This window comes from Betta splendens, chromosome 2 (genome assembly GCF_900634795.4).
Source record: "Betta splendens chromosome 2, fBetSpl5.4, whole genome shotgun sequence".
Taxonomy (NCBI): domain Eukaryota; kingdom Metazoa; phylum Chordata; class Actinopteri; order Anabantiformes; family Osphronemidae; genus Betta; species Betta splendens.
The window spans coordinates 6811780-6839596 of record NC_040882.2 but is presented as its reverse complement, the minus strand read 5'-3'; the positions used below and the strand labels follow the sequence as shown (position 1 = coordinate 6839596).

At 41.0% G+C, this 27817-nt stretch overlaps 1 protein-coding gene and 1 long non-coding RNA gene across 5 annotated transcripts in view; one reads left to right on the top strand and one right to left on the bottom strand.

Annotated features, from left to right (window-relative positions):
- LOC121202723 (uncharacterized) overlaps positions 1-22537 on the bottom strand; it is an 83034-nt gene extending 60497 nt beyond the window's left edge. For all 3 annotated transcript variants that reach the window (XR_008693220.1, XR_008693221.1, XR_008693222.1), the window contains exons 1-2: positions 22383-22537; positions 3724-3812 (exon numbers count right to left, since the gene is read on the bottom strand). This is a non-coding gene — a long non-coding RNA (uncharacterized LOC121202723). The remainder of the gene's footprint in view (positions 1-3723; positions 3813-22382) is intronic.
- Positions 22142-26966, top strand: LOC114867379 (protein unc-50 homolog). Of its 2 annotated transcripts, none has more exons than XM_029170020.3 (6): positions 22142-22264; positions 24415-24686; positions 24923-25043; positions 25181-25320; positions 25936-26043; positions 26337-26966. In XM_029170020.3, the coding sequence occupies exons 2-6, from the start codon at positions 24419-24421 to the stop codon at positions 26471-26473; spliced, it is 774 nt and encodes a 257-aa protein (XP_029025853.1). In that variant the 5' UTR covers positions 22142-22264; positions 24415-24418; the 3' UTR covers positions 26474-26966. The 2 variants fall into 2 exon arrangements, with proteins under 2 accessions (XP_029025853.1, XP_029025845.1); XM_029170012.2 differs by lacking the exon at positions 22142-22264 and adding an exon at positions 23457-23616.
- The last annotated feature ends 851 nt before the right edge of the window (positions 26967-27817 follow it).

Below are 27817 nucleotides of genomic sequence, written 5' to 3'. Positions count from 1 at the left end.
CATAAAGCGAAAGAGCCGAGACAGGCTGCGGCAAGGTGATAAATTACTTGTAAAGTGGCTCCTCTTAAGCTCGAGAGGCCTCTCAGGTCCTGTTCTGGCTCCAGTTCCAGCCTCTCGCAAAGTGATATGAAGCACAAGCCCGGAAACAACAGCATTTACAAACAATTGTTGACTCTCAGAGGGGGGCACGACCAAGTAGGTAGGAGAGCCATAACCTTCAGGGTGTGATCCTGGAGCCAGAAGACACAAAATTAAACCCTCAAGTTCTCAGAATATGGCTGCTGCTATCAACACATTTGCTTCCCAATGAATTGGACCAAACATTAAGAACCCACTGCAAGATAAAACTGCTCCATCCAGCAGAATTGGCACACTGCAGCCTGTAAGATCACTATTATCACATGTGGCAGGGGCTTTAAATTGCAATTTAAAATAAAACACACCAACACAAATTGACATAGATGATTCGCTGACCGTCAGAAAACACCCTAAACCCACAAACTTTAAGTTTAGCATGGCTCAAAGTCTGCTGCCTTGTTTTCCAATTAACCTTTCCAGGGGCCAACCTTTGCATGGAGAGACATGGATCAATGCCCACGGTGATAAACATCTGCAGAGCACCTATAACTGACTGGAAGTGGCTTTGCGAATGCTGTGCAAATATTAACTAATGCGTATTTGCCATCAGTCCACAGGTCTGATGCGTGCCAGGTGCAGATATGATGGAGGCTGCCGAAGCGCTCAAAAGCGCCGCCGGCGTCAAAGTCTGTGGAACGAGCAGCCGAAAATAGACGCGGCCGAAGGGTCCAAGTTTGTGTCGGCTCAGTGTTGCCTCGCATTGTTATTTAAACCTCACGCCACTCAGAGGAGCGCCGGAGAAGCTATAATCTGAGAGACCACAGAGTATGGCCACGTCAGATACACGGCAGCTGCTGGCGTTGTGAAGGACTGAGAAATACGCCAGGAAATATGAGGGTTTGTTTAATTAGTCACGAAGCTGAAGACACATTCGTCAACAAGATAGGGACTAAAAAAAAGTAGTAGGATAAAAGTGCATTTTCTTTCTGCGTTCCCGAAATGATGCAAACAGTTAACATAACCATGAGCTTTTCATGAAGCAGATTATTTCTAACCCAAAACAGGAAAGTGACAGGTCCCAACATCATCATCATCATCATCATCATCATCATCATCATCATCATCATCATCATCATCATCATCATCTATCAACAGGCACCCAGAGTGGAAGCTTAACTTTTACACACAAGTCCGTGTGGGAATAAAACAGGTACGAAAAGCCCTGAAGTCTGACCAGACGTCTTTATCAAATTTTCTCCTAAACCTCACTGTTATGGTAAAAAAGGTGGCACAGCTCTACCGCACATATTTCCAGCTAAAGCGACTCGTGAGGAGTCGGTTGAGGTGACTAGTCTCAGACATCAATCGAGATGTCATCCAACACGCAGGACGCTGCTATAACCATTACAAGCAGGATGCGTTTGTGCTATGGTTTGGCAAAAAATACAACAACAGTGCAAAAATAGCTAGATGTCAGCTGCGTATGTGTAAAAGTGTGTGTGCGTTATTGTTCACAGGCATAACACAGCACGCTGTGCAGAGATGAGCGGCCCGTCACTCAGCAGGCATCAGGCCGTGGAGGTCACACACCAACAGTTGCAGGAAAAAGAGATTATGCCTGTGTGTGTGTGTGTGTGTGTGTGTGTGTGTGTGTTCTTAAAAAAGCAGAGATTATGCATTGTGATATCAAACTGTGTTAACGTAGCAGCCTGTGTTTGCATACACGGCTGCTGCAGCCTCATGGGTTTTAGTTTTAATCCCCACACTCGCACTGAATCCTCACCGGCTGATTTGGCACTTTTTCAGAGTATTAGACCACCAGGCGAGGAAGCTTTGTTTACCTGATAGACAAGTCATCATGTTTAATAAAATCCTTACTAGCCTCCATTTTACTCAGCTTATTTTCTTTTGCTATGGGAATCATTCTTTTCCCTTGGTTTACTCCAGTGACACTGAACCTGGTCTCAAAGGACCTGTGCTGCTTTGTGCTGTGCTGCAGGTTAAGTGTGTGAATAACATACAAATGTCAGTGCACAAGATCCAACCATGTTGTATGTTGTATGTTTTCCTTTGTGCTTTACACAATTTTTATATTTTAAAACATATACAGGAATATACAGAGGGCGTATTTTTAAAAGCAAAACCATGAAATAATGTACATGTATCTTATTTAAGGTTGTGAGCTCATTATGTCTTATCAGTGGCTGCTATAACAATTGGGATTAATTACTACACTACTTTAACACAATTCAAGGTAGTTCCATCCCTACATTTTCCAGTAACTTTCAGGATCAGTTGTCATGGAGACCATGTGTTGACACCTGACGAGAGAAATTGGCGCAGTAAGAGGTCACCTAGTGCAGCTTATGTCAAGAATATGTGCGTTTACATTGTGGAGCCACTGAATGCATGTCAGATGTCCTTATTATTAACTTTACATGCCCTCTGTGAATCCTGGTTATTTGTTTTGATATGACAGAAAGTCAAACTTGACATTTAAGAAGCGCGTTTCATTCAGTCCTTTCAGACCCTACACTGTTCAAGTTTATTAATTTCATAAAGTGAATTAAATGCTATAACTTTAATTTTAAGCTTATTGCATTTATTCTTATCTGTAATGCTGTGACGATAAACACATTTAAAAAATGTTTTTTAGCAACAGTAAACTAAAAAGCACAAAAAGTAGTTTGTGGGGAAATTAACTAAAGGGATTAAATTATAGATTAAAATCAATAGGAAAAGCGTCACTTCACAGTTGCTTTGATTAATGGTCTCTCCTGGAATGATAAATTAAAGTTGAAAACTTTTTGTACACATTATTAACCCCCCATTTTCTAACTCATTTAAAAAGCTGCAGGCTTATTTCCCCTCACGCTGATAATATGGGCATGGTTTGCCAAAACTCTTTGTGCTAATTTGTGTTGGTTCAAAAAGCCATTTTCTGTTAGAGTGCACAAATCCATTACGGCCTCCTCCTTACACCAGATAATGGGGATTGAATTAATGCAGGGACTAAAACATGTGGCCCAGGACTCCTAAACATATGATTGATCATCTTATTGCTGGGTATTCAAGCAGTTTGGTTGTGTTTAATCGATACCATTACCACCCCCGGGAGTGAACAGCGGTGTGTTAACAAACGAATGGCTGGAAATGGTTGAACCAGTTCACATGCGTGCACGCCTCATACTGATACTTACCATATTTAACCACAAAAGACACATGAGGAGCATAAGAAATACTGTAATCTAAATGAAGGCACAGAGAAGAAAACATGAAGCCGTGAAAATGGACAAAAGACCCAGGAGGGAGCTCTGAGGACCACCAGACCTGTACATTATAAACCATCTGACTCTAGTGGAGATAAAGATAAAGCTACAGTATAACATAGCTTAGAGTAGAGTAACATAGTCTTTTCATGTAAAATAATAAGTAAATAAATGACATGTTAAAGGTTTAGTCAGCTATAGTTCCATATACTGTATAAGTGCCATAGCACAAACACTTGAGTGGGTAACATCTTACAGTATGCAACATGTCTTAATAAAGCAACCAGTTCACACACAGAGCTGTGTTTATGTTGTTTTCTGCCCAATACTTTTATAACATTTATTTTACCCTGTAAAAATACAGAAAGCAGCTCACCAACACTAGCTGCAGAATGGTGGTCACAGTTAGTCCTGATTTTCTCACCTATTTCTCCACGTGTCTAAAGCAAAGGTGGAGGATATGATCTAGAGAGAGAAAAACACAGATATTGTGACAGTTAAGTCAGAATGACATTTAGAGATTTCACTAACACTACGTATGCTGGTGGGCATTCATCTTACAGTTAACATGTGTAATGGGTAAAGAGAACCAGAAGAGACTGCAATAGTACTGATCGTGATGACTCACTCCCTGTTTGTGTCTTCACTGCCAACTGAGTCACAGTTAAATAATCTTCAATAAATGATAGAACAAACAAAGCCACAGACACCAGGGACAAACCAATGAGTGGCCTGCACTACAGTGTTCAGGAATGGAGCAATCAAAGAGCAGACAAACGTGTGTCGGGGCTTAGTCAGCAGGTCATAGCAGGAGGCTTGAGAGGTGTCAGATAATCATGCCGCAGGATGATATAGATAAACAATGAAGCTTCCCCGGGAGCCGATGTCGTACGCAGATGGACCTGGAGCAGTTGGTGGCAGCAGGAGTGAGAGGGGAGAGAGGGAGGCATCAGATGGACAGAGAAAGAGAGGGGGAGGGGGCAATACTGTAGTAATAATACCTCGCTCTTATTTTGAAATGTTCACAGAGTGAAGTCAGTCTGTCCAGCCCGATGTTTACACTAATTTAAGAACACTAGGTGACGTGGAGGTGGCGACAGTGAGGGGTCCAAACTCTGCCCCTGGAATTTTCCCGTGTGTCATCTTCCACTAATAAGCCTCAGTCTGCCTGAGCTTTTCCCACTTTCCTGTCATCTACCGCCTTTCAACCCCCCCTCGTCCTCCTCCACCTCCCTCTCCTCCTCCGTTGTATCATTCTCCCTGTCCGGGCCCATCCGCTTCTCATTAGACCTTATCTGAGCTCCCACTTTCACCACTGGTTTTTATCTGTCTCATTATGTTGCCGCTCACCTATGGAGGGAGTAAAGGAGGCCCTGTGGCATGCTGGGAAGACTATTCTTATCGGGGGCTCTCGTGTGTCCTGCCCTCTTGACTTCTGTGCGCGCACACGCACGCACACACACACACACACACAAAGACAAACAGCCATGATACCCTCTTTTCAATTTAGCCACATTTTCAGCATCATAGGGCCCCTGTGAGACGGACCCCCAGCCCTGAGTCCCCCCCAAACAGCCAAGCCTGATGATAAAACCCCCCAGACACTCCTCCATTATGAAACAATGATAATAGGTGCTGCCTGGAGTAATGTACATACACACGCTCGGTATCATGGACCAGGCACCAAAGCACATATATACAAATACACAAATGTTGCCTGCACAAAAAGGAATTCACCCCTCTCCCTGGGTATCTTATCAAGCATTTCCAGTGAGCCAGATGTTCCCAAACATAATCCTTTAAGAAGCTCTGATAGAATATTCACTTGCACTGACTGCCCATGATGCAATAGGAAATGAGATCGGTTACCTGTGTGCCAGTTATATATTTATATAGGCTTCTCTATTCATTCGATTATATAAGGTGAGGAGACTCAGACGCTACTGTACAACCACCTCCATGTAGTCATTTTAAACCTGGGCACGATAAAAGCTTTGCAAAATATAACAGCGCTTTCCTCAGCAAAGAGTATTTACCGACATGTAATATTACAGGATCAAACATTCTGATTCAGCATTCAGACACTTTTCTAAATTCTACAGACAGTAAACATTTAGTTGGAGAAAGCGAAGAAATGTTTGATAAAATATTCACCACATAGAGAATAAAACAGATTAATCATAATGAAAATACATTATAGCATTTATTAAAGTAGCTTATTATTCATTAACCTTAATGTTGATACTAAAATACTGAAATAATAAGGGAGGAACTCACACTGTTTATTATATCATTACATAATAGTTTGTCATGTACAACATGCAACATCAGGTGTCAGCTTTAAAATAATGTCTGTTTGTGTTTAGTATCTCAGGTAGCAGAGGATTAGCTGTGCGCTAAGCAAAGGTTAAAAGATAAAACTTCCTCGGGGCTTCTGTGGCACTAGTCACAGCAGGAAGCCTCATAAACAGGCAGGAGTCAAGCCTGTCAGGGTCAAAGTGACGCCAACACGCTGCTGACTCCAGCCACTAGACAGGGTCATCTGGAAACGCGGGAGCGCTGTCTGGCAGGACCTACAAGCATGATAACCCCAACACTGGTGGCCCTTCCCTATCTGCTCACTTGATCCTGAAACACACGCATACACACACACACACACACACACACCACAGTGTCTACAATATGTGATTTTAATGAACCTAATCTCCAGGATCACCAGGTCTCTGAGCCGGGAAATTAACGAGAGCAGGTTAAACACACACACGTGCACGCGTGCACGCGTGCACACACACACACACACACACACACACACACACACACACACACACACACACACACACACACACACACACACACACACACACACACACAGGGTTCAATGAAACCCCTTTCAAACTGCGTGTGTGTGTATAAGGGTGAAATTGGTTTTCCTCAGGATTAAAGGATTAAAAAGGCTGTTAGTTCCTCAAAGTGTTCCAAATACCCCCCTCAATATTCATTACAGCAGATACAAAAGGCAGAGAGGAGCTCATAATGGCTCCAACCTTCTAATCATTTCAAGCAGGGACGCTCCTGATCTTACACACCGCCACCACACACACACACGCACACATCCACTCTCCTTTATTATCATTATCCACACTATTAGTGTGAGATAAGAACTGTCTGGAAATCACAACAGAGGGGAATTTAATGTTGGAAAGAGATTATTGGGGAAACAGTGGCTGAAAATGTTTAATATTTCTACATTCTCCACTTGCTTAATGATTTCCTGATGCCAACAGGTCTGTTGTGAGATCTGCCAAGCATTCATATTGTTCAGGAGGAGAATAAATCAATATGAGTGTGTGCCATAACGGCCAGGAGGCAGCCTGACTGCCCCTTCACACACCACATGGAAAAACTGTCCTTTTAAAAGGCCCTTCAAGCGAAAGGGGAGGGGGGATTAATTGAAAGTGATTGAGAGCATTTCTCACCGTGCCCTTTTTTCACCCAGCGGGTAGCCACTTGTTCGCTGACAGCAATTGAGGGATCGGTTTACGCTGTCTGCTGGTGCCCGACCAGTGTGTGAGAGTGCACGTACGTGTGTGCATGCGGGGGGGTGGAGGCCTAACAAGGCTGAAATTGATGCCGCCTTTGGCTGGAGAGTGATTTCTGACGGTTGCTGACATTTAGCTCCAGAAAATATTGCAGCGGACGAGGAAAAGATCAAAACTCAAAGGCAAACAACTGGAAAGTGGAAAATAAGAGACTCACGTCGCCTTGATAAAACGCCGTATTGTGTTCATCATTTGTTAAACCTCTAAAACAAATGACTCAACAAAACGGGCCTGTGGTCGCAGGACGGTTTTAAGTGACACAGAGGAGACCACAGTTTGTTTCCTTCCAGTTAACACTGGCTTCTATTACCACAGTGATTCTCCAACCTCAACCTGGCTGTCATCATAGTAATGATGATAACAAACGTCTAGACGTTAACCACTGTGACCATGGAGCTATTGTTATAAACCACTCCTTTGTTTTTTTTTTTTAACAGCAGTGATTTGTGACAGTTTCAAAAAGAAGTGGGATATTATAACGCTGTAAAAACAGAAATCGTGGCGGAGCTGCTGTATTAGATTACATCAGGCTCTACAGGTGGAGCTAATAACGTGCCCAGTGCGCGTCAATCTTCAAAAGCCTCCATTCATATTTAAACGTCACGTTTTGCAATGAATCCACGGAAAATGCAGAAAAAGCAACAACTGTATAACACTGAGTTATCAGTGTAGTTTATTTTCAGCAAAATGTGAGTTTTCTAAACTATCTAATATAATTCTGCACAATTATAACTAGTTTCGACAGCATGGAAGACGCAACTCATTCTAACATACTTACAGGAAGCTAAACTCCAAAAAGGTCCGTAGAGGAGACGCTAAACGGCAGCAGAGCTCCGTCTCACACACCTCTGAATAAATGTTTGCTGTAGAAATCAGAAGTTGTACAAATCAGCCTCCGTGTTTGGTGAAACCGGTGACGAGTCATCACCGGGTCACCTTCCAACAGGTTATCAATAAACAGAGGTAACGCTCTCCCACAACTCAATGGTTTTACTGTCAAACGCAGAGAAGACCCCAGTGTACTGAGCCCGTGTGTGTTCAGTGGCACTGCTCCGGCATAAAACACCCCATCAGCTACTGCAGGAGACAGGAAACTATGCTGCACGTCATTTTTCTTCACAGTTGGCACGCTGCAGAAATCACAGCCCCCCCGAATCACATCTGCCTCCTCCTGTATCTCCGTCCTCCTCTACAAGCGCTGACAAAGTAAGCGCCGCGGCCGCGGCTCCTCAGCTCATATTTCTTCAGCCAGCTCTTCTTCGTTTCCCATCAGCGTTTCAGCGGGAGACAAATGTTTGTGACATCTATTGTCTGGGTGCACAACAGCTTCCTGAAATTTTGGTTATCTAAGAGTTTTTTTCTTAGGGAGTTTTCTCATGCTGTTGCATTTCTTTTACATTGCTTTGGAAACACACCGCATTTGTACATGTCAGCGTTTTTTACAAGTCAGGTCCTCGGGCTTTTTGCAGCTTGGAGTTCTATGCTTCTATAAACTGTAAGAAAAGAGAAAAGCTCCGAATCATGTATAAATAAATGAACTGGTAGGATCTACAACTAAACATATCACCCAAAGAACTGCTAGTGTCAGTTTCCTAAACCTTAAACATTAATTTAACCACTTCTATCATTTTACAACAAATAAGAACCCAACTACAACAGGGTAACTGATCAGACATCAGGCTTTCTTGTTGGTTTCACATTATGTAAAACTTTCAAACCTCTTTTTGTGTTGACCTTCCGCATTCAAGCAACAAGTTTGCTGCAGTTACCGAGCTATTAGTCAGAATCTTGGGGAACGCCGATTTGCTAAACGTTGAGGCTTTCTGTGTTTCTTCTACATTTCCTCAGCTCTCATCCTTCCTTCCTTCATTTCTCCCCCTTCCGTGATTCTGCCAAACGTGGCTTCATTAAAAACACTAATGACTCCCATTAATGGGCCCACAGATCAATTCTGTTCACTGCAGCTTCTGCTAATAAGGTGTGATTACTGTTAGTTTTATTCACTGGACCTCTGTGTCTGTTTATGTGTGTGTTCCCTGCCATTACGCTGATCTTTATTGATTTTCTGCTTGGCCAGCAGATGCCCAGGTGCTCTATGGATTTCTGTCTCTCAAACCGACTATTTCAGGATCGCAGCCATTCCAGCGAAAATACGTCCGATCCAAGGAAGGAAAATACATTTTTAAGTGCACTCGGGACAAAACCAGTCGGCCTCTCTCGTGGGTCTGTTTCCCCGACGCTATGTTTTGCATTATCCCCACCAGCCTGTCTGTGGTTTTGGTGTGTCGGGGAAGGCACGGCAGCCGGACCTCCACGGCTGAAGCATCCCAGAGGTTATAAGGATGTCGACACAGCAAATCAGTTTGATGATATTCCCATATGCTCCCTGCTGACCGGGACAGTCCACTCCACAGTACACGACTTGCACCTCATTGCGGTTCCATAATTCTCTGGATTATAAACATCATTTATAGTAAAAAACAAAAAAAAAGATGTTTGTTTGTTTTATTCTGAATGTATTGGTGCTGTGATGCAAAGGTGCTCACCACTAAAAAGGACATATTGTTTTCACAACACAATAAAAGTTTGTACAAGACGTGTAACATTGTTAAAGCAATAATTAGTTTAATTGTGTGTCAGTGGCTCTGCTTCATGTGTATTTGCTGAGATTTGAAGGAGCATTTACTTTCTAAACTTTATCAATTCTACTGCTATTGTAATTTACAGCATGATTTACTGAACAACAACACAGCAGTAATTGAATAATTTTATGTGAAATTACCATTGGAGTAGTTCAATATATTATTTTTTTTGCAAAGAGTAAATTCCAGTTGAAGTGGACTCTCGCGCTTTCATTAGAATATAGTTTATTAAAATGTTTTATTGTGTAGATTTAAGAAAATAGCTCTGAATCAAGTGTGAGCAGAAGTACCTACTTTCTTTGTTTGATGTTATCTGTGCGTTTCTTACAGACGGGTCTCGGAGGATTCCCCTCTGAGGGCTGCCGATGATATTGTTCTCTGCCGTTTGCATCTGCTGGTTTGATAATCCAGTGATTTCGCCTTCAGAGGGGGATTCCGGGAGCGCAAACACGCAACAACACACAAACTCCTGGACTGTGACGGCAGCCATTGTTCCTCCCAAACAATGTCTTCACTTTGATGTCTGTGATGCTTGGCCGGCCGAGGGAAGTTTCTTCAATCTGTGCTTTAGCACCCAATTCCCACTCCCTGTTTTTTCATCCTCATTCCTTCTACTGGTCCCTGCTGGGAAACCAGTAAACTAAAAAAAAATGTCTGAATGCCTTTGATTCTCCACATGGAGCCAACTTAAATTAGTTAATTATTAAACTAACTTTTATAGAAGAGTAACTGAGTATTTTAATAAACACGTTTAATAAGCTTTATCAGACTAAACATGGTCAATATTTCAGTAAGCTTTCAATCCAGACAAACGTATGAATTTGAGTAATTATCGCTTTCTGGTTGCAGTCACGTCTCTGTGTGACACAACATGTCGTGTGTTGTTTCTCACGAGGACAGTGTTAGTTTTTGTTTCACTAAAACGCCATTAAAGGCCCCTTCAAAGGGTTAAGCCTGAAAAAGGGGCTTCTGTCATTGTCCTGCTGCAGGGACAACATGCTGGTTTGAGGCTTGACTGACAGGCCCAATCCTCCAATGTGCTTTGGTACAAAAGGTGACATGCAGAAAGGAAATGGGCCTTTGTCCCCGCCTCTGAGCTACTTAACCTGTGCCTGAGTCCTCAGTTATTAAAAGTTAAACTGACCACAGTAACAAACATGTACTCAGACACATTGCTAAAATATTGTCATAGTTGTGAGCTTTCCTCAGCTTTATTGTGTTACACTGACTCATCTATTTATTTGCAGCACAGACTAAATTGCTCTCAAATTATTTTAATGTGTTTAAAATATTTCCATTATTTTAACTATTATAGTTTAGAAGGTATTTCATTCTGCTTCTATTTTATATTATTTATCATTCCAAATATTTAGCATTTTAATTAAACATAATATAAAGCCCATCTTGATGCTAAACTACATCATTTTTGTGGCTAAATCTTTGATCTTTATTTTTTTTACATGTTTCTATACATAATCACTTTTATTTAAATACAGGTTTCAAACAAGCTGTAAATAAATCCAGTGTGTCAGAGGTGAAGGCCTGAAGCCCCTGTGTTCATCATGCAGTAATTTTGTGCCCCCTTCTGGCGACTCCGCACAAACTGACCTGCTGATACAGTTGTGCTCAACAGGGACATGAGCGTGTATCATGCAACAACCTTTATCAGATTTCCACAGATTCACAAGTGCTTTACTTAAATAGAATAGTTCTGGAGTGTCCTGTTTATTGAAACGGCAATGGAATAAATCACAAGCCGGTAACATATTCTACACCTTCTGTTTCACTCGCTCCCTCCCTCCCTCACTCGCAACTCCATAACTTGTCACACTCTCCATTAATTTCCATGACAGATGCTGACTTTGCCTCTCTACCTTCCTCACTCTTCATTTATCATTTTATGTTTCTCTTCTACCTGCTCTCCCTTGCTTTTCCTCTTTTCCTTCCCTACTTTTATTCTTTTATCATTGCTCTCTTTTCCTTTCCTTGTATTCTCCCTGTCGTGACCCCACGTCTCGTCACACTCCCCATTAGTTTCCATAGAAGAGATGCTGACTTTGCAGCTATTCAGAGACACGATTGGCAAATGGTGAAGCAAAAGTAGTGTGTGTGTGTGTGCCACAGTCCGTGGGATGTGTCACTATTATCGTGGATGTGAAATTCAAGGCAGAGAAACCCAAGAATGGTTTGGAGGGAAAAAGAAGCAACGACAGCTAAGCAATAAAAAGGAAAGATAGAAGAGGTGCATGTGGCGAAAATACAATGAGATGTAGGAACAAAAACACAGTAAGGCCGAAGATAGAAAACAGATAAGAGCAGATATACAGAGGGGCAGACAGTCAATATTAGTGAGGGGGAAAAGAAATGACATTATGACACAATGGACAGTGTTGATAAAAGAAGAAACACATTAAAAATCAGGAAAAGGAAAGAAATTAGACCCTGACTATATACGTGACTCTGGTGCTTTAATACAATGGACACAGGCAGAAAGAGACATTTTAGGACAAGAGCATCCTAAAAGGAGTCACTAGTGCTGTGTGTGCTGCTGAGGAACGGTCGTATAAAGACTCCATCAGAGACGTTGCCTTTATTGCCAAAATTGATCTTCTATTCCAGTAAAATATTAAATTTGTTGACACAATTCTGGCTTGAATACAAATAGTTACAAATAGCACCACTAAAAACATTTTAAAGAACCAACACAGATGAGGAAAAGTTTTTAAATTAGCATTTGTCAAATTGATTCTGACTTGTGCATTTATTATCATCAAAATGTCTGATCTTAAAGAGAGTATTATGTTTTAACTAATTATCTTGAATTGCAGCAACAGATTGCGTTTTGTAGCCAATGTAATTAAATAATATCTTTGAGGCTTGGGTTGGACAGAGGGTGTGTAGGCGCAGGACGTGACAAAGCACCAAGATCTTCACATCCACATTAAGTCATGCTTGGGTTTGGCAGCTGAATTACTCTGGTTAGGGTAAAGAAAGCTTTGGTTTAAAATTCAATACAGACATTGTGTGTGAAGTCACTATCAGGTTTAATTTCATTTGCCTAAATCCAACCATAAAGCTTCATTAATCATGGATTTACATGGGTTGTACTGCATAATCAGAGAAGAAATGGTTTAAATGAAATGCTATCTTTCAACACACGACTTGTCATTTGTATCAACCGTGAACATTGGCTTATTATGTCCACAAACGTAGTATAGGAGCATGATTAAGAGACTGGGTTTGTTGGTAATGTCCCAGAGATAACTGTGACCTCACAACAGGAACATGAACTAAGCTAAGGCTCAGTCATTACCAGCGTCTAACCCTGTTGTGTCTTGTTGCATCTACCTAAACACTTATCTGTTACCACATCTGTTGTCACATTCACAATTAGGAAGACTATTTAGCACCATGAATTTAATTTGTAGGGGACTGGCTCGTTCACCATCCATTAGCCTTACTCGCTTATCTTCTTATCGACAGGCTGATCGAGAAAGAAAAGCACTCACACCTACGGATAATTCACAGTCGCGAGCCAAATCAATCTGTAGACTTTGGGGCTGCGGGGGGAAAGCCACACGAGATGATAGCAGGTCTCACTGGCACAGTGTGGCTGCGAGTCATCCGTTGATAACTTTATTCTATCTACATAATATCCAGCTACAAGCCTGGTTCCAGAGAAGCTACTTGAGGACCAGCACCTTCAGCCTGTGGTGACACGTGAGAGGCCCATCAAGCTCGTGATGGAAGTAGTAAAACATAATTATAATCATTATTATTGGACTGGACTCACCCCATCAACAGAAAAATGCTGTTTGTAATGAGCTTCAGGATTTATTTGCATGTTTTACTGTCATCTGTAATGTGTTCATAGGGCCTTTCTCACGAGCGGCTGGTGTCCCAGCAACGGACGGGTCACGCTGGTTTTGTTGTGGCCGCGTGCAGGCAGGAGTGTAAACAAATCCAGTTTTAATAAGGGCTTGTAGCTCGTAATCCTCGGCCCGCCAGCAGGTGAGGGCCAACATATGGGCGAGACCACGGCGAAGAGACAGCGCGAACACGCAACGACGCAGCCATGGACACACACACACACACACACACACACACACACACACACACACACACACACACACACACACACACACACACACACACACACACACACACACACACACACACACACACACAGCAGCTGTCGCTTGTTTTCCAAGGCAAGACCGATCCAACAAGAACACCGTGGGTCTTTGGGAGCTGGGCCAAAAAAAAGGGGGGGTGGGAGATACATTAATGCAAATGACAGAAGGTGAAGAAAGAAAGGAAGGATTCAGTGTAAGGTTTATCTCCCTCGCTCCGTGTCCTGCCATCGTAACGTTCCCACACAGGACTTGCCAATATTTTACACAAAGTACTCCACGGCTATTATAATTGAACATGCAGCGAAGTAATAGCACGATATTTTACTGTGTAGAAGTGCAGCGCGCGTTTTAGCTCAACTAATTTACCACTTTGCTGTTTTGTAAACATAATACGTTTGACTAGTGGGACTTGTTCATGGTTACTTTGCCCCTGTGTGCTTTATAGCGATAAAATGCTTTCAGCAAGGGGGGAAAAAAATCAATTTCCCCCTTGACTGATTTGGTTACACACACTATAGACACAGTGGAGCTCGCTGGTGTCTTGTTTTTAGCTGTTTTTGTTTTTTGCAGTGGTTGTTTTCTCTTCGGCTCAGAAAGGTTTTAACTAATGAAAAAGTTGTTTTTCGGCCCTCTGTCACAAAAATGTAACCTCGGTTAATGATCTAATGATTTTGCGTCACAGGCTTTGACGTGTTTGTCTTTTTCCCACCAAAAACGGGGTAAAATGGCTCCGGGAGCCACTCGGTCTGCTTTCTCTCCCATCTGCCATCACTCGCGTCTTTCCTCCTCCCCCCCTCGTTTTTGTATTTCCCTCTCAATCTTTACTTTACTCTTCATTTCTTCCCCCGTTCGGTCAACTCTCTCGCTCCGTCTGCCTTCTCTTTGTCCGCCTCTTCTGCCTTTTTTTTTATTTTTTTACCCCCTCTCCTTCTCCTCCATCGCAACCCATTTCTGCTTCTTATGAAGTGTGAAAAATGATCGTCTGCAGGATGAAGTGGACAGAATTCGTCGCCGTAATGGCCTGACAAAATGAATCGCGGCCTTCCTCGTCATCCATCACCGCTCCGAGGCGACTGCGGTTAAGATCTGTGAAGGTGCTGGCTTATTGATTACTAGTTGTAACTATAAAGTGTCTGATTCAGTGTTTGTGGCGTGGCATGATGGGAGAATAGGGGGGTAAAGGTTGAGGAAGGTGATTGTCGGTGGGTGGAAGGGTACGCAGGCAGCCGTAGTGCTCTCAAAAATCTTCTTTTGATAGATTTTAAATGGTGAAATATTGATTTGTGTCTGGTCCAAGGCCTGGTCGAGCGGGCCACAGCCATTTATCGGAGGTGTAATGCTGGACACAGGGTTCTGTTGGCCACCATCAGTCATTGTGACAGCGGCGTAAACGAGAGGGAGAAAGGGAGGAAGAGAGAGGCAGGGGAAGAGGGAGAGGAAGAAGTCAGTGGTTCAGCCTGGTATTGTACAGTTCTACCTGAATTTAAAGTGAAACGCTGCATTTAGGCCAAAACAACTACTTGAATATTGTGCATGTTGTTACTATAATGATGCTGACTCATTTATTTCCGTTCTTACAATAACACAAAAACACAGCCGCACCCAAACTTTCCTCATTATCCTGGAACTGGCGAAAGCACCAGGGGTGTGAGTGGGTGGGGGGTGGGGGGTTATGAGGTGGAGAGTAACGACCTACTAAGAGACCAGACCATGAAAAGGTGATTATTGCGCTTAATTGCTGTCTACAGATGGAGCCAGAGCTCAGGCAGGTAGCATTAATCTACATTAAAGGCATTAGAGGCGGCGCTCTCAAGGCTTTTCTGCTGATTCACGCACATTTAATGCAGCGTGTTGTTCCGCTGATAAGCGTGACTTAATAGTATTTTTAAACGCTGAGCTAAAAAGAGGGCAGTTAACTCACTGTTGTCTGAGGAGCCCGCGTGCGAGGGGATGTTGCTCCCTAATAAACGGTAACATATCGTGACAAATGCTCTGGCTGTGTCCAACCAACTGTTAACACCGGAATTATCTGAACAGCAATTAGGCTACAGCGTTTTGCTGGAGTCACGTTCGCCTTCCATTACATCTGACCAATCATAACATATTTCATACACAAATTGCTCACCTTGTTAGGATAGTACAGTAGGTGTGAGAAGGATTCAAATTCATTACTGCATATTAACATACACTGTCAAAAGCTGTGTATTACAACTCGTCTTCTAATAATATTGTTAATATTTTATTGTATTATTTGTTTGGTTATTAGTTAGTAAAACTACAGAGATGGGCTTGTTTGGTTCGAGTGAGTTGTAGTATTGTAATAGTTCTGAATCTGAAATCAAACTATAACTTATTAGGACATATGCATTTTTGCTTTGTACACAAAACCAAACCAAAGCTGAGAGTCCTGCTCTCGTGTATGAGATTTGAGGTTTTTGATGTATTCAGTCTGTTTGGTTTATTATTATTAGTGCAATTTAGATTAACTATTTAATTATAATTCTATTACAATTTTAACATTATGTGTATTTCCCATGTTGTCAATTTTGGCACAGATGAGCTTAGCTTATTTTCTAAAATCTAATAAGACAAATTTTCCATTAAGGTTTTCACTGTAGTTTCTTCTCCCTGTGTGACGTTAGGTAGATGGCAAAATATGTTTCCAAATTAAACTTTGCAAACTGCAAATCTCACAAAGTAAATGACCAACGTGCAGTTGACAGTATGAGCAGACACAGGGTTTGTTGCAGTCTGACCGTAAGCAGAGATAGCCCTCAGTGGCTCAGGGTGGGTTAACGTTACATATCCACACTCTTACTTCACAGTTTGAGAATTTTCTCTAAAGACGCGACACTGGTTCTGACGCCAGCGATTCTTCACCCACAACAACTTGTTCCAGACAGATTTTAATCTTGCTTCAGGTCTTTTCACCATGTTTAATTTTTGAAATTTACTTTTAGAAAATACACATTTGCAAAAAGTTTTATTCATTTTTTTGTGTGAAATATTTCTAATCCAATTCTTATTCAATTCAATTGATTTGTTTGTGTATAATGTTGAATTTAATTTATCATATACATGTACAAAGGTTAAACAAAATATCCTTTTATTGTTATTGATTTTATTCCATTAGTTTTGTTTATCAGTGATACTGTAAATGAGTGAAAACCCGAAACGGTGCAGTGCAATTCTTTGGATTCGATAAAGACTGAAATTAGGTCGAGAGCAGGTGGTGACCGCCACCCACGCACCCTCTACCCAACACACACACACTAGCAACACAGAGGAAGCTCAGTCCTGGTGGGAGGTCCGAGGTCTGGCCCTCTGCATTCCACAGACAAGTGTCTAGCACCTGCTAGGCCTCCATCAGCCTTTACTGGCCAACAGATTAGGATGAGCAGACACACTCCAAATCCATTTACTTTACAGTCTGTGCATTTCTGTGTGTGTGCCTCACATGGAGGCAGAGAGAAAGAGGCAACGCAAAAACCAGGATCTGTTCGGATAAGGATTCTATTCTGTCAAGAACTGAAACATTTAGCCACAAGTTATCATTAAAAATGCATTAGCTGCTCGTGTATTGCTTTGTTTGTTCAAAAATAGACGAAGAAACATTAAATCTCAATATCAAACAAGAATAACAAATGTACCGTCTGCTGGAGATGGAAACGTTCTGTTTTCCAGAATAACAGACTCTCCAAATCGCTGTAGTATGCACATATAAATGCACACACACCTCCAGCAATCCATGTCTGACAGGTGCACATGTCAGTGGTTAGTTCAACCTGGATCAGAGCATTTGGTCTCACTCTGTAGCAGCCAGGCCCCTAGGGTGTGTGTGTGTGTGTGTGTGTGTGTGTGTGTGTGTGTGTGTGTGTGTGTGTGTGTGTGTGTGTGTGTAACCCAAGGGCCCGATCGCGGAGTGCACAGACACTACCCATATTGTCTTCTTCACTGGAGCTAGAAAAAGGGAAGCTGATTTACAGAGCTGTCTGGCACTGGAGCACATGGATGCATGACTGACTCGGCCTAATGGAGTTTTCAGCTTTGGATTTACACTTCTCCGTCTATGAGAGGAGCCGAGCGGCACATCAGCACAATCCGGCTGCGGCATGTGTCTGTGGCAGCTACGTTAGCGATGGGATCTGGGCCCACAACTGTTACGAATGCTTGCTTCATCGCCTACCTCAACTCAACTTTTCGCCCCCTGATGCCATGTTTGTCCCATATGTTGCCGCAAACACTCTGACATCTGTTTTTCATCTGTTTTATCCTTTTGTTTTTTGTAATTATTTTGCTCTCATTGTTATAATTTAACCACCGTTTTAAACCGAAGCGGTTGTTTTTTTATTTAATGATGGGGTAAAATAAGTTTCCAAACAACATAACCTTTGTAGCATGTCCAGGCACCACCATCTTCTTAAATAAGCATCATTGCGATGTGACCCAAAGAGCCACAGCTGATAATTCTGGGAAGCCGACATTAATGTGTTAACTGGACCTAAATGGCTTGTGTGTGTGTCGGATTGCTGGACCGCCATCAAGGCAGGACTGTGGAACCGCGCGCAGCTGCCTCCAGAACACCGGCCTCGGCAAATTACCCATTTCATAGCTCCCAACGCCTTCAGCCTCCAAACTATGTGAACGGATCCATTCCTTGGCCTTTGGAAGGACACCCACTCACATGTGAATACGATCAGTCAACCTAAGGCCACAGACCCACCTATAGTTAGACAATGACATTAACATTAACCCGCGGTTTAAAATACATCAGGAAACACACACATTTGTTTAGATTTCCACTGATTCCGGTTGCATTCGTACCCTTGAAAAGGTGAGAAATGTAATAAAAATTATTTCACAGTCTTGTCACTTGCAAAGGATATTTGTTACTGACCTTGTGAAATACAACCAGTCCTGAATTTAAAATCTTTAAGCCAACTTTGGTGAAAACAAACAAACAAGCTGGACTGAAGTGTCTGTTAATAAGATCTAAGAATAAGTCTCTTACAATTAACTATTTTATTTTTAATTTCTTGTGACATTCAATTTTGGTCAAAAACGTAAAAAGAAATATTTCTGTGTCTCCTCACACAGGCCCAAAAGCCATTCAAATTAATTTACACATCCATATCACCAGGCCTTAGACAGGTCCTGCAAATACGTATGAAAAAAGCTTCCAATCCATCCAGCGATCGAGATGAAACCCAGGGACCAGCCCTGCCGTAAACGACAGCAAACCACGAGGCCCAGCTTGGATCCAGGCTCTCTTTATTACTTCCTCATTCTGGATTGTCAGGGGACCTCGGAGCATGTATGCCAAAAAGCGTTGGCTGTAATAGCTCCCATAGAAGAAGCTCTGGTGCAGCATCAACGGCTGGCAGTGGTAAATGAACGCAATATAATCTGGAAAACTGATTTCCCTTAATCCACTTCCGTTTCTTTATATTCTATGGCGCGCTAAGCCTATTAGGCCATAGAGCTGTGGCGAATCATGCACTAAGTGTTGAAAGTAAGCGGTGGGAGATGCAGGGGGAAGACACAACTGTGGCACAGCAATCCCTTGATGGATACACTATGTAACATGATCAAATGACGCTTAATAAAAGACACAGAAAGGAGGAAAACCTCAGATTCAACGGAAACCAAAGATTTCTTCATTGGCTTCATCCACAGCACTAAGCTCCGGCTTGCCTCCAGGGTTCCTGCTACAACACTTATCTGTAAAAAAAAATAGGTCCAAAGGAGACAGAAAGAGACAGAAGAATCAAGGCCTCTTCCTATAATTACAAAGATAGCACAGGCGCACTCCCTCCTCGGAGGAGTCTCCCAGGCGTCACTCCCCGTCCAATCACATTGTATGAAGACTGTTCTATCAGCCCAGGAACGGCACCGTTGCTTGTAAATTAATTTGGGGTTCCTGTCAGTCGGGGCCCTCTCCTCTCTTATCTGGCAGTGTAATATGGGAAGCTGAGAGGCTGGGGAGATACTGCTGAGAGCACTGGAGGAGAGGAGGTGAAGGAAGACGGGCTGGGGCGGTAAGTATTAAATAGACGAGAGACAGATAGGACGACGGAGGGAGGCACGGACAAAACAAGAGGCGAGTGAGAGAAGCAAATGGGTCGAGAGTAGATTCAGAGGAAGGACCTGACTCAGTGATAAGTGATTATGGTCTGGCATCCTATTTACCTCTCCACCTCGCCTCCTCACACACTCACACAAGCCATTTGTCATCCGGACTGGACTCTACAGCACGAGGCCTTCACCTATCAGCACTATTTGTCCCTGTGTCACAGCCGGCATATAAATCTTCTCCTGATGATCCTTGTTTGAATCTACCTCCTATCACAGCCCTATCATGATCACATGTGCTCAATACAGACCTCTGACCTCTTCCGTTGTTTCTAATTAACCCCTCACCCACTTTATGTAGCCTCAATTCCCTAATGGCAATAAATAGGCTCGACGACGATCCCATTAGCGGCCGGAGTCATGATGGGGTATCAGGAGGGGAGGGACGCTGTCTGAATACTGCACAATATGAGCAGCGCTACTCAGACTGACACTGCTCTCGTACCCCGGGCCGTGTTGATAGCTTGGTGCTTGTAACAACTAGTTTATGTTGAAGTGAAATCATGTGTGGCTGCAGAACAAAGAGGCAGCGAGATCAAATAGACAGCTTCAAATTAATAGAGATGTGTTATAGCTCGGGAGGCTTTTATTTTTTAATTTCCAACAGGCAGCACTGTTTTCAATGTTACAGTGCTGCACATATGAGGAGACACAGGCCGGATTAAACAATTAATAAATCACTGCAGCTCAAATATAACTCAGCTCAGTTGTTACGAGGAAGAATGCACGTTTCCAGTAAACTCACCAAGCACGAGTGATGGAAAGGTAGTCCATGTTTTACTTCCTTTATATGCTTCTAGCACTATATTACATTAAGATGTACATTATACAAGTTTTGTAATATTTTATTGGCTCATAAAATACAACCTACATTGAACTAACAACAAGACAGCAGTTAAAAAACAAAGCAAAAGAAAGTGAGAATGTTCTATGACAATTTACTGCGGTCATAGAACATAGAATTCACAAACATCTTCTATTATTCACCTAAATGCGGTGGTGAAGCTCATAATTTACTCTAAAGCTGCTTGAACAGCATCCTTACAAAGAGTAAAGGCCATTGTTCCAGGAAATTCTGAAAAATTACATTTCAGTTCATGTATGTAAACATTAACCACGTAAAACAAAGAATATCTTCTTTTTCAGGTGGTTGCCACAGCAACAAAGGCATCCCATTATTTTAAATGCGTACACAAAGCAACAATGAGTAAAACAAGCCTGGAATACGAGCACAGCTCATATTCAGATATTTGGCAGACCTCCAACATGGCAACACGGCACGGGCCAAGATAGAAAAGGAACAATAAGACATGCATCATCCATTGTGGCCCATTTTCCAGGCCTGGAAGTGAATCACAAGAAAAATTGGTTCATATCCATTTGTTTTGGGAGGTAAAGGCTAAAAGGAGCCCTGCAGTTAAATCCATCCAAAGCATTCCCAAATAAAATACTTTATATATTTTACTATTTTTATGTACTGCATCATTTAACATAATTGTGTAGCTGCTGAATTTTTAATAGTAGTGAATGTTTAAAATGGTTATTGAATAAAATCTAAATAGATAATGTGATTATTGTAATAGCTGTTAGAAATTGAAAAGAAAATGCGTCTAGCTCATATCGCCAATTACAAAAAAAACATGAAGAGGATGTTTCTTTTTTATGCTGAAACAGCAGGCTGCAGAGGCGGTGGAGGCCACTTCGTTATTTAAATGTCTACTGCGGGCATCTACTGCCACCTGGTGGCTGGAGGCAACCAGACACAAACAGGAATACTTCTTATTTGCTAAGTGATTCATGCTGAGGAGCTTTTCTTGTCTGGATTGTTGAAAATAAATCCTGTTTAAGACCATTCTGAGCTAACACTAGATTTATCTCTATAAAGACAACAGCAACATTGATTTCTCTGCAAAAACTTGAATTAACTGCTGCTGTTTCCCTTCCAGCTCAGGCCCAGCACAGCTCCATGCAGCATGATGCTGCCACATCAGTTGTATTGTATGCATGCACGCATACAATAGCACAGACGTAGGTCTGCAGTGTGCGTATTTGTGTGCACTTGTCCACCAAGGAGTCAGTGATGCAAGTTAATCCCCAGACGTGGCACGCAGAATAAATCACTTGTGTATAATTAGCAGGGGCAAGGTTAGAAATGACACTGGATTTCATCTTAATTAAAAAGGAGGGAAATTTGTTCCATTTATTTTACAGGCTGTGTGTGAACACATCTCAACTACGTTAATCACACCTGTCACTGCTGCAGCCAGTGTGCACGGTAGCTTCCATTTACACGAGAAGGCCAGTGATTTTAATACCACACGTGTCATTAAATTAATTAAGGCAACAACATGTAAAACTCAGTATATTCAATTAGGAACTAATTTATGACTATGACATGCAATTAACAGGTAAGTGGTCTCATATAGCAACAGAATTGGCAAGTAAAACACAGTATGGAGCTAAATGAAGGCATGTAAATACAAAACTGCTACAACAACAATACGAATAACAATTGCGACGACTTACATTTAAGAAGTTGTTAAATTTCTTCAATGCCGGTGAAGTTTATAGGAGACGTTGTTTGTGTTTGTTTGCAGTCCAGAGGGGGCGCGTTGTCTTGTATTAGCATTTTAGACACCGTACGACTAGCAACGGTCAAAACAACACTACCCACAATCCCATTCTGCCGTCTCTCTCGTTGGGGGGAAAAATAGTTACAGTTTAGATGTGAATAATTATTACAATTTGCATATTTATATGTGTATTTATACCTCCACTAGTAATTATTTAAAAGATGTTGCACCTAAATGAATACAGAAAATAAATGCCTTTAAACTTATATTTGCATTTGCTTGGCACAGTGTTATTAAATCGTAGACATTTTAGACTGCAGTTTATAGTCGTCTAAGTTACTCTGGTGCTTCTCTATTATTTGCGAAATTCCACGAGCCACCCAATTCACTTCAGAGAGGATATACTCTTCTTCTGCTGCTTTTCTGGCGGTTGGAAAACAAACTAGGTGCAATGCTGCCATCTTCTAAATTGGAGTGTGGATTGGTTTATGGTCTATGGAGCCTTTTATGTCCTCTCACTTTCATCTTGACTATTATATTTATGTATTTTTATTCTATTTCCAATGCACGCTATTAATTCGCTTACCTTTCTTTTGTATGTTATAATAGACTCTACCCTTACTTACTTTATCCAAATTTTCTTTTAATTTTACTTTATGTTTTAATTTGATTATACTTTTAATTGTTAATATACTATACTTTATAATCAAATATATGCTTTCTTTTTCTGTATTGAGATTTTTACATTAAAACAAGTATTTGAACTTTCAATATAACACATCAAGGAAAGAGCCGAACTGTATTAAAATAATTTACGGCATTAATGCATTAAGTGCATTCACGTATTATTAAAATTAAATAATACATGCTTTTTAGACACCTGCATGGATTGAGGTGTGAATTATTCTTTTATACTAGTGTTTCGAATTTAACAATTCAAGTTTTTTTTACTATAGTAGAAACGTTTTTGCTTAATGATTAATTTGCCACAGTAGATCGTTATTTTGTATTAATTAAAAAAAAGATACGGTCTTCACACTCTAGACTACATTTCCCATCATTACTCGGGGGTTCCACGGATGTAGCTACGTGTTCGTTTTCGCGACAGTACAGGAAGGAGTCTATAAACAGCTACAAAGGCGAGCAAGAGTTGGTGCTTTCTCCTGTGAAGGAGTACAGCAAAATAGGTAAATAGTCTTTTTAGTAGTAATCGTTTTATGTATTCAATAGAGTCAGGGCTGTGTTACTATGCAGACTAACCAGTCATCTCATAAAACTAACGTTAGCTAGTTAGCAACAAGCTGCGTCTGTTAGCGAGGACAACTGGGAAGTTAGGTGTTTTATAAATAATTTAGTGTCGGTCAGGGATGACTATAACATTGACGAGTATGTAGTCTGTGGATTTAGTTTATGTACGTTTGTGAATTATTTTTTTCTCTAGCTTGTTCAGTATGTAGCATATGAGTAGGTCATGCTAGCGTCCTGTGTTTCTGTGTTGTCGTTATTTTAGGTTAGCTTTTAGATTTTCGCTAATTTGTGGTGTTAACTCTAATGGTTTAGAGTCAGTTGTAACAGTACAGTAACTACAGGACACATGTTTCGGGTATAATGATAATCGTTAGAAGTAAAAGCTAAATTAGACTATTTGTAACTTGTTTTAAACATGTTATAACTAAATAGTGTTCATCTTAAGCCTGAGCTGGCCTTTTGATAAACGTTATGTTTGAGCTTATCGATAACGCTTGATCCTTCGTTTATTCTTTATTTATTTAGTTTTTATACATAAGCTGTACCACACAGCTGCCATACATTATCCTGAAATATCTTTTGCGTTGTTTCATAGGGACTTGTCACACTGCACTCACTGGTCAGGTTTAATGAGTGCTACATTCCATGAGGATGCATAGAGCGTTTCCCTGTCTCTCCTTTCCTTGCCTATCCTTATATCCTTGCCATCCTCATTCCTCGTGTAACATCTTTTTCAGCACCATGTTGCCGACCACCTCATCACATGGCAACGGTGCCCTCGGTTCCAGAGACGCCGCACGCCACACGGCAGGTGCCAAGCGCTACAAATACCTGCGAAGGCTGCTGCATTTCAGGCAGATGGACTTTGAATTTGCCCTGTGGCAAATGCTTTACTTGTTCACGTCACCACAGAGGGTCTACCGCAACTTTCACTACAGAAAACAGACAAAAGACCAGTGGGCCAGGGATGATCCTGCTTTTCTGGTTGTGCTCAGCATCTGGCTGTGTGGTGAGTATGGTATTAGTCTTCATGCTTAAACTCAACCTGACAGTCTCTCTAAAGAGTCTAAAGGATAGTATTAGTCTCTGGGTTTCTGTACCTCTGTTTTAATTATCTTTCATGACTTTATTAAACTGTAGCAAATACAAAAAAAAATAGATGTAATGTTGTAAATTGATGTTGTAAGTTGAGTTGATGGTTTTCGTTTGCAAAGATAATTTAACACTTTTCAATTTTATCCCTAGTGTCTACAGTAGGCTTTGGTCTGGTGTTGGACATGGGCGTTTTGGACACTCTGAAGCTTCTGCTCTGGGTGGTCTTTGTTGACTGTATAGGAGTCGGTCTGCTCATATCAACGCTCATGTGGTGAGAAGCAAGATTTTGTTGGGAGTAGTGAATTTTGTATTGTTCTTTCTCTCTTGTGTTGAAAATTAACTCTACCAGTTACTGTACTTCTGTGACCATGTGTTCCAAATAAAAATTATTACTTTTGTCCCCTGCAGGGTGATCAGCAACAAATACCTGCTAAAACATCCCAGCAGAGATTTTGATGTTGAATGGGGCTATGCGTTTGACGTGCACCTCAATGCTTTTTACCCACTTCTAGTCATCCTGCATTTTCTGCAGCTTTTCTTCATCAACCGTGAGTAGATCGTGCCTCCGACAGTTTTCTTAGAGTATCTAAGGTTATATAACTTAAATGACTAAATTATCATTTATTTATGAAACAAAATTAATCCAAGTATTAATCTAAGTTATATTAGAAGAAATATATAACTACAAGAAGAGTCTAGTTTTCTTTTGCACACTTGGTTGTGAACAAGCAGTTTGTCCGCTGAAAAAAATGTTTGTAATTTTTGGAAAGCGCCCTGTGTTGGCATTTTTCTCATTGCCAAAATTTAATATTTGTAAGAATAATTCAACCTTCATTGTAGTAAAAAATAAGCTTTGGACCTGAAACTATTTCAGCAGGAGAAATTGAACAAAATTTATTATTGTGCTCTGATTAAATTTTATTGCCAAGATTTCATAAACTAGAAGAACATAAGAACAAACAACAGTGATGCATGACTACAATCTGTCTTGAATTTAGCCAATAAGTTATGGGATACAAGCTGTACTCTAACTGCTGTTATCAAATAGATCTGTGAAATGAATATGACATAAACAACATCTCATAATAATAATAATAGGATAATAATATTAGTTCTTCACCTCTGTGTCCTCACTTACAGTGTGTTTGTTTTGTACGTTTCAGATGTTGTTGTCATAAACTCAGAGTGGTTCCTGGGATGCTTTGTTGGGAATACGTTGTGGCTGATTGCCATCGGCTATTATCTCTACATCACCTTTTTAGGGTACAACGGTGAGTTCTAGTTCTAGCAGCAGGGCTTGGAAAAGACAGTGTGCAATAACAAATATACAAAATTATATGTTTTATTTTTGTAGTTGTAGATGTTGTCTCTATGCTTTAGATTTGGATACAAAATAGTTGGGGGTATTCCGGGGAAAATAAGAGAGAAGAAATAAACTATATGAAATATAAAGATGATGCTGGTGTATGATGCAAAACAGGATGTTGCTAAATATGGAATAATTGTACTGTTTCCAAAGTTTTTTTTTTTGTATTTTAACCTTGGGCTCTGGTTCTTTTTACAGCTCTACCATTCCTGAAAAACACAGTGGTGCTGCTCTACCCCTTCGCTTTGCTTGGCCTCATCTACATCCTCTCTGTTACTTTGGGTTGGAACTTTACTCGGGGTCTCTGCTCGTTTTACAAGTATCGAGTCCAGTAGGAGCAGTTTGTTTGTGAGACTGGACACTAGTTGCCTCCAGGCTGACGCAAGACATCACCATTAACAACTACGGCAGCATCTCCAGCTTCGGAATGTCAACATAGGGTTGAGAGTGACTCTGAGTTAACTCAATAATCTGGGATGCTGGGCTGATTGACACTGACCCGGTTGACCGTCTACTGATTTTTCTGGACCTGATGTGACATGTTTGGAGTAGTGTCAGAAACAGAAAGACCAATGAGAGACCGTTTTTTATTGGGGCTTTTTTTGTATGATTTGTAAATAGGACTCTGAAAGGTTGTAATATATGTGCAGCTCTTGGTTTCTGAAAAGCAAAACATTTACTTTGGGTTTTCTTAAAAAAAAAACACCTCAAATCAAAGCCTGATTGTTGAAGAGGATCGAAGGAAAGTCAAGAAATATGGGATGTGATTTTTTTTTTCATAAAGTGTACATTCCAAAGCACTTTCAATAAAAGTTTTTAATAACTTAATTTGCCTCTGTTTATGTTTTCTGATTAAGAATTTGTTTACATTTTTCTGCACTTTGGGATGTTTCTGCATCATATCTTTATTAGGCACTTTCTGCAATAAAATATATTATGTTACTTAATGAATAAATGGCCTGCATTTTCCTACCACACTGGTACAGAAAGCGCTTTCCACTAAGGGAATGATTAGTTTTTACAGCTTTTTACATTTTCGGCTTCTCTGAATGAAAAAGCTTTCTAAACGCTAGCCACATGCGTCAGCAACATCTGTATTATGTGAATGGGTTTTGTCCAAAGCTGGACAAGTAGTGAGCAAGAAGAGGCGTGGGTGTGCTGAGTGCAAATACAGTCAGATGATCTTCTTTTTTATAAAAAACACTTTGAGCGCAAATGATCCAGTTTATTCCTTTGCTTAACTTTCACACCGTTCAGTCACAGAAGCACAACTACAGTCTGTCTGTCATCATCTCTTCCACCAAGAGTCACATGAAGTAAAAATAAGATACTAAGATGAGAGTAAAGATGAGGAGAGTAATAGAACTTAGTGTTTTCACTGATCAACTCATTTTTATGAAACTGTCCTAAAAAGAAGTGTAATTTTACAAGTGAACCAGTAGATGTCGCCAGAGCTTCGACACTATTGCTCTGCGCTTCAGAGAACCTCCGTTTATAAAAGCTTATTTGTTTGTGCATGTGTGTATGTAGTATTTTTCACCTGGATCAACATCTAAACGTTTTATCAGCTGAAATCTTTTTTAAGTTAAGTTTGGGTTATTAATGACACTAATGTTTAAATAAAATAATGACGTTTTTAATCTTTTTGCTGTAAGTGAACATTTAGTCTTTTTTTTGAG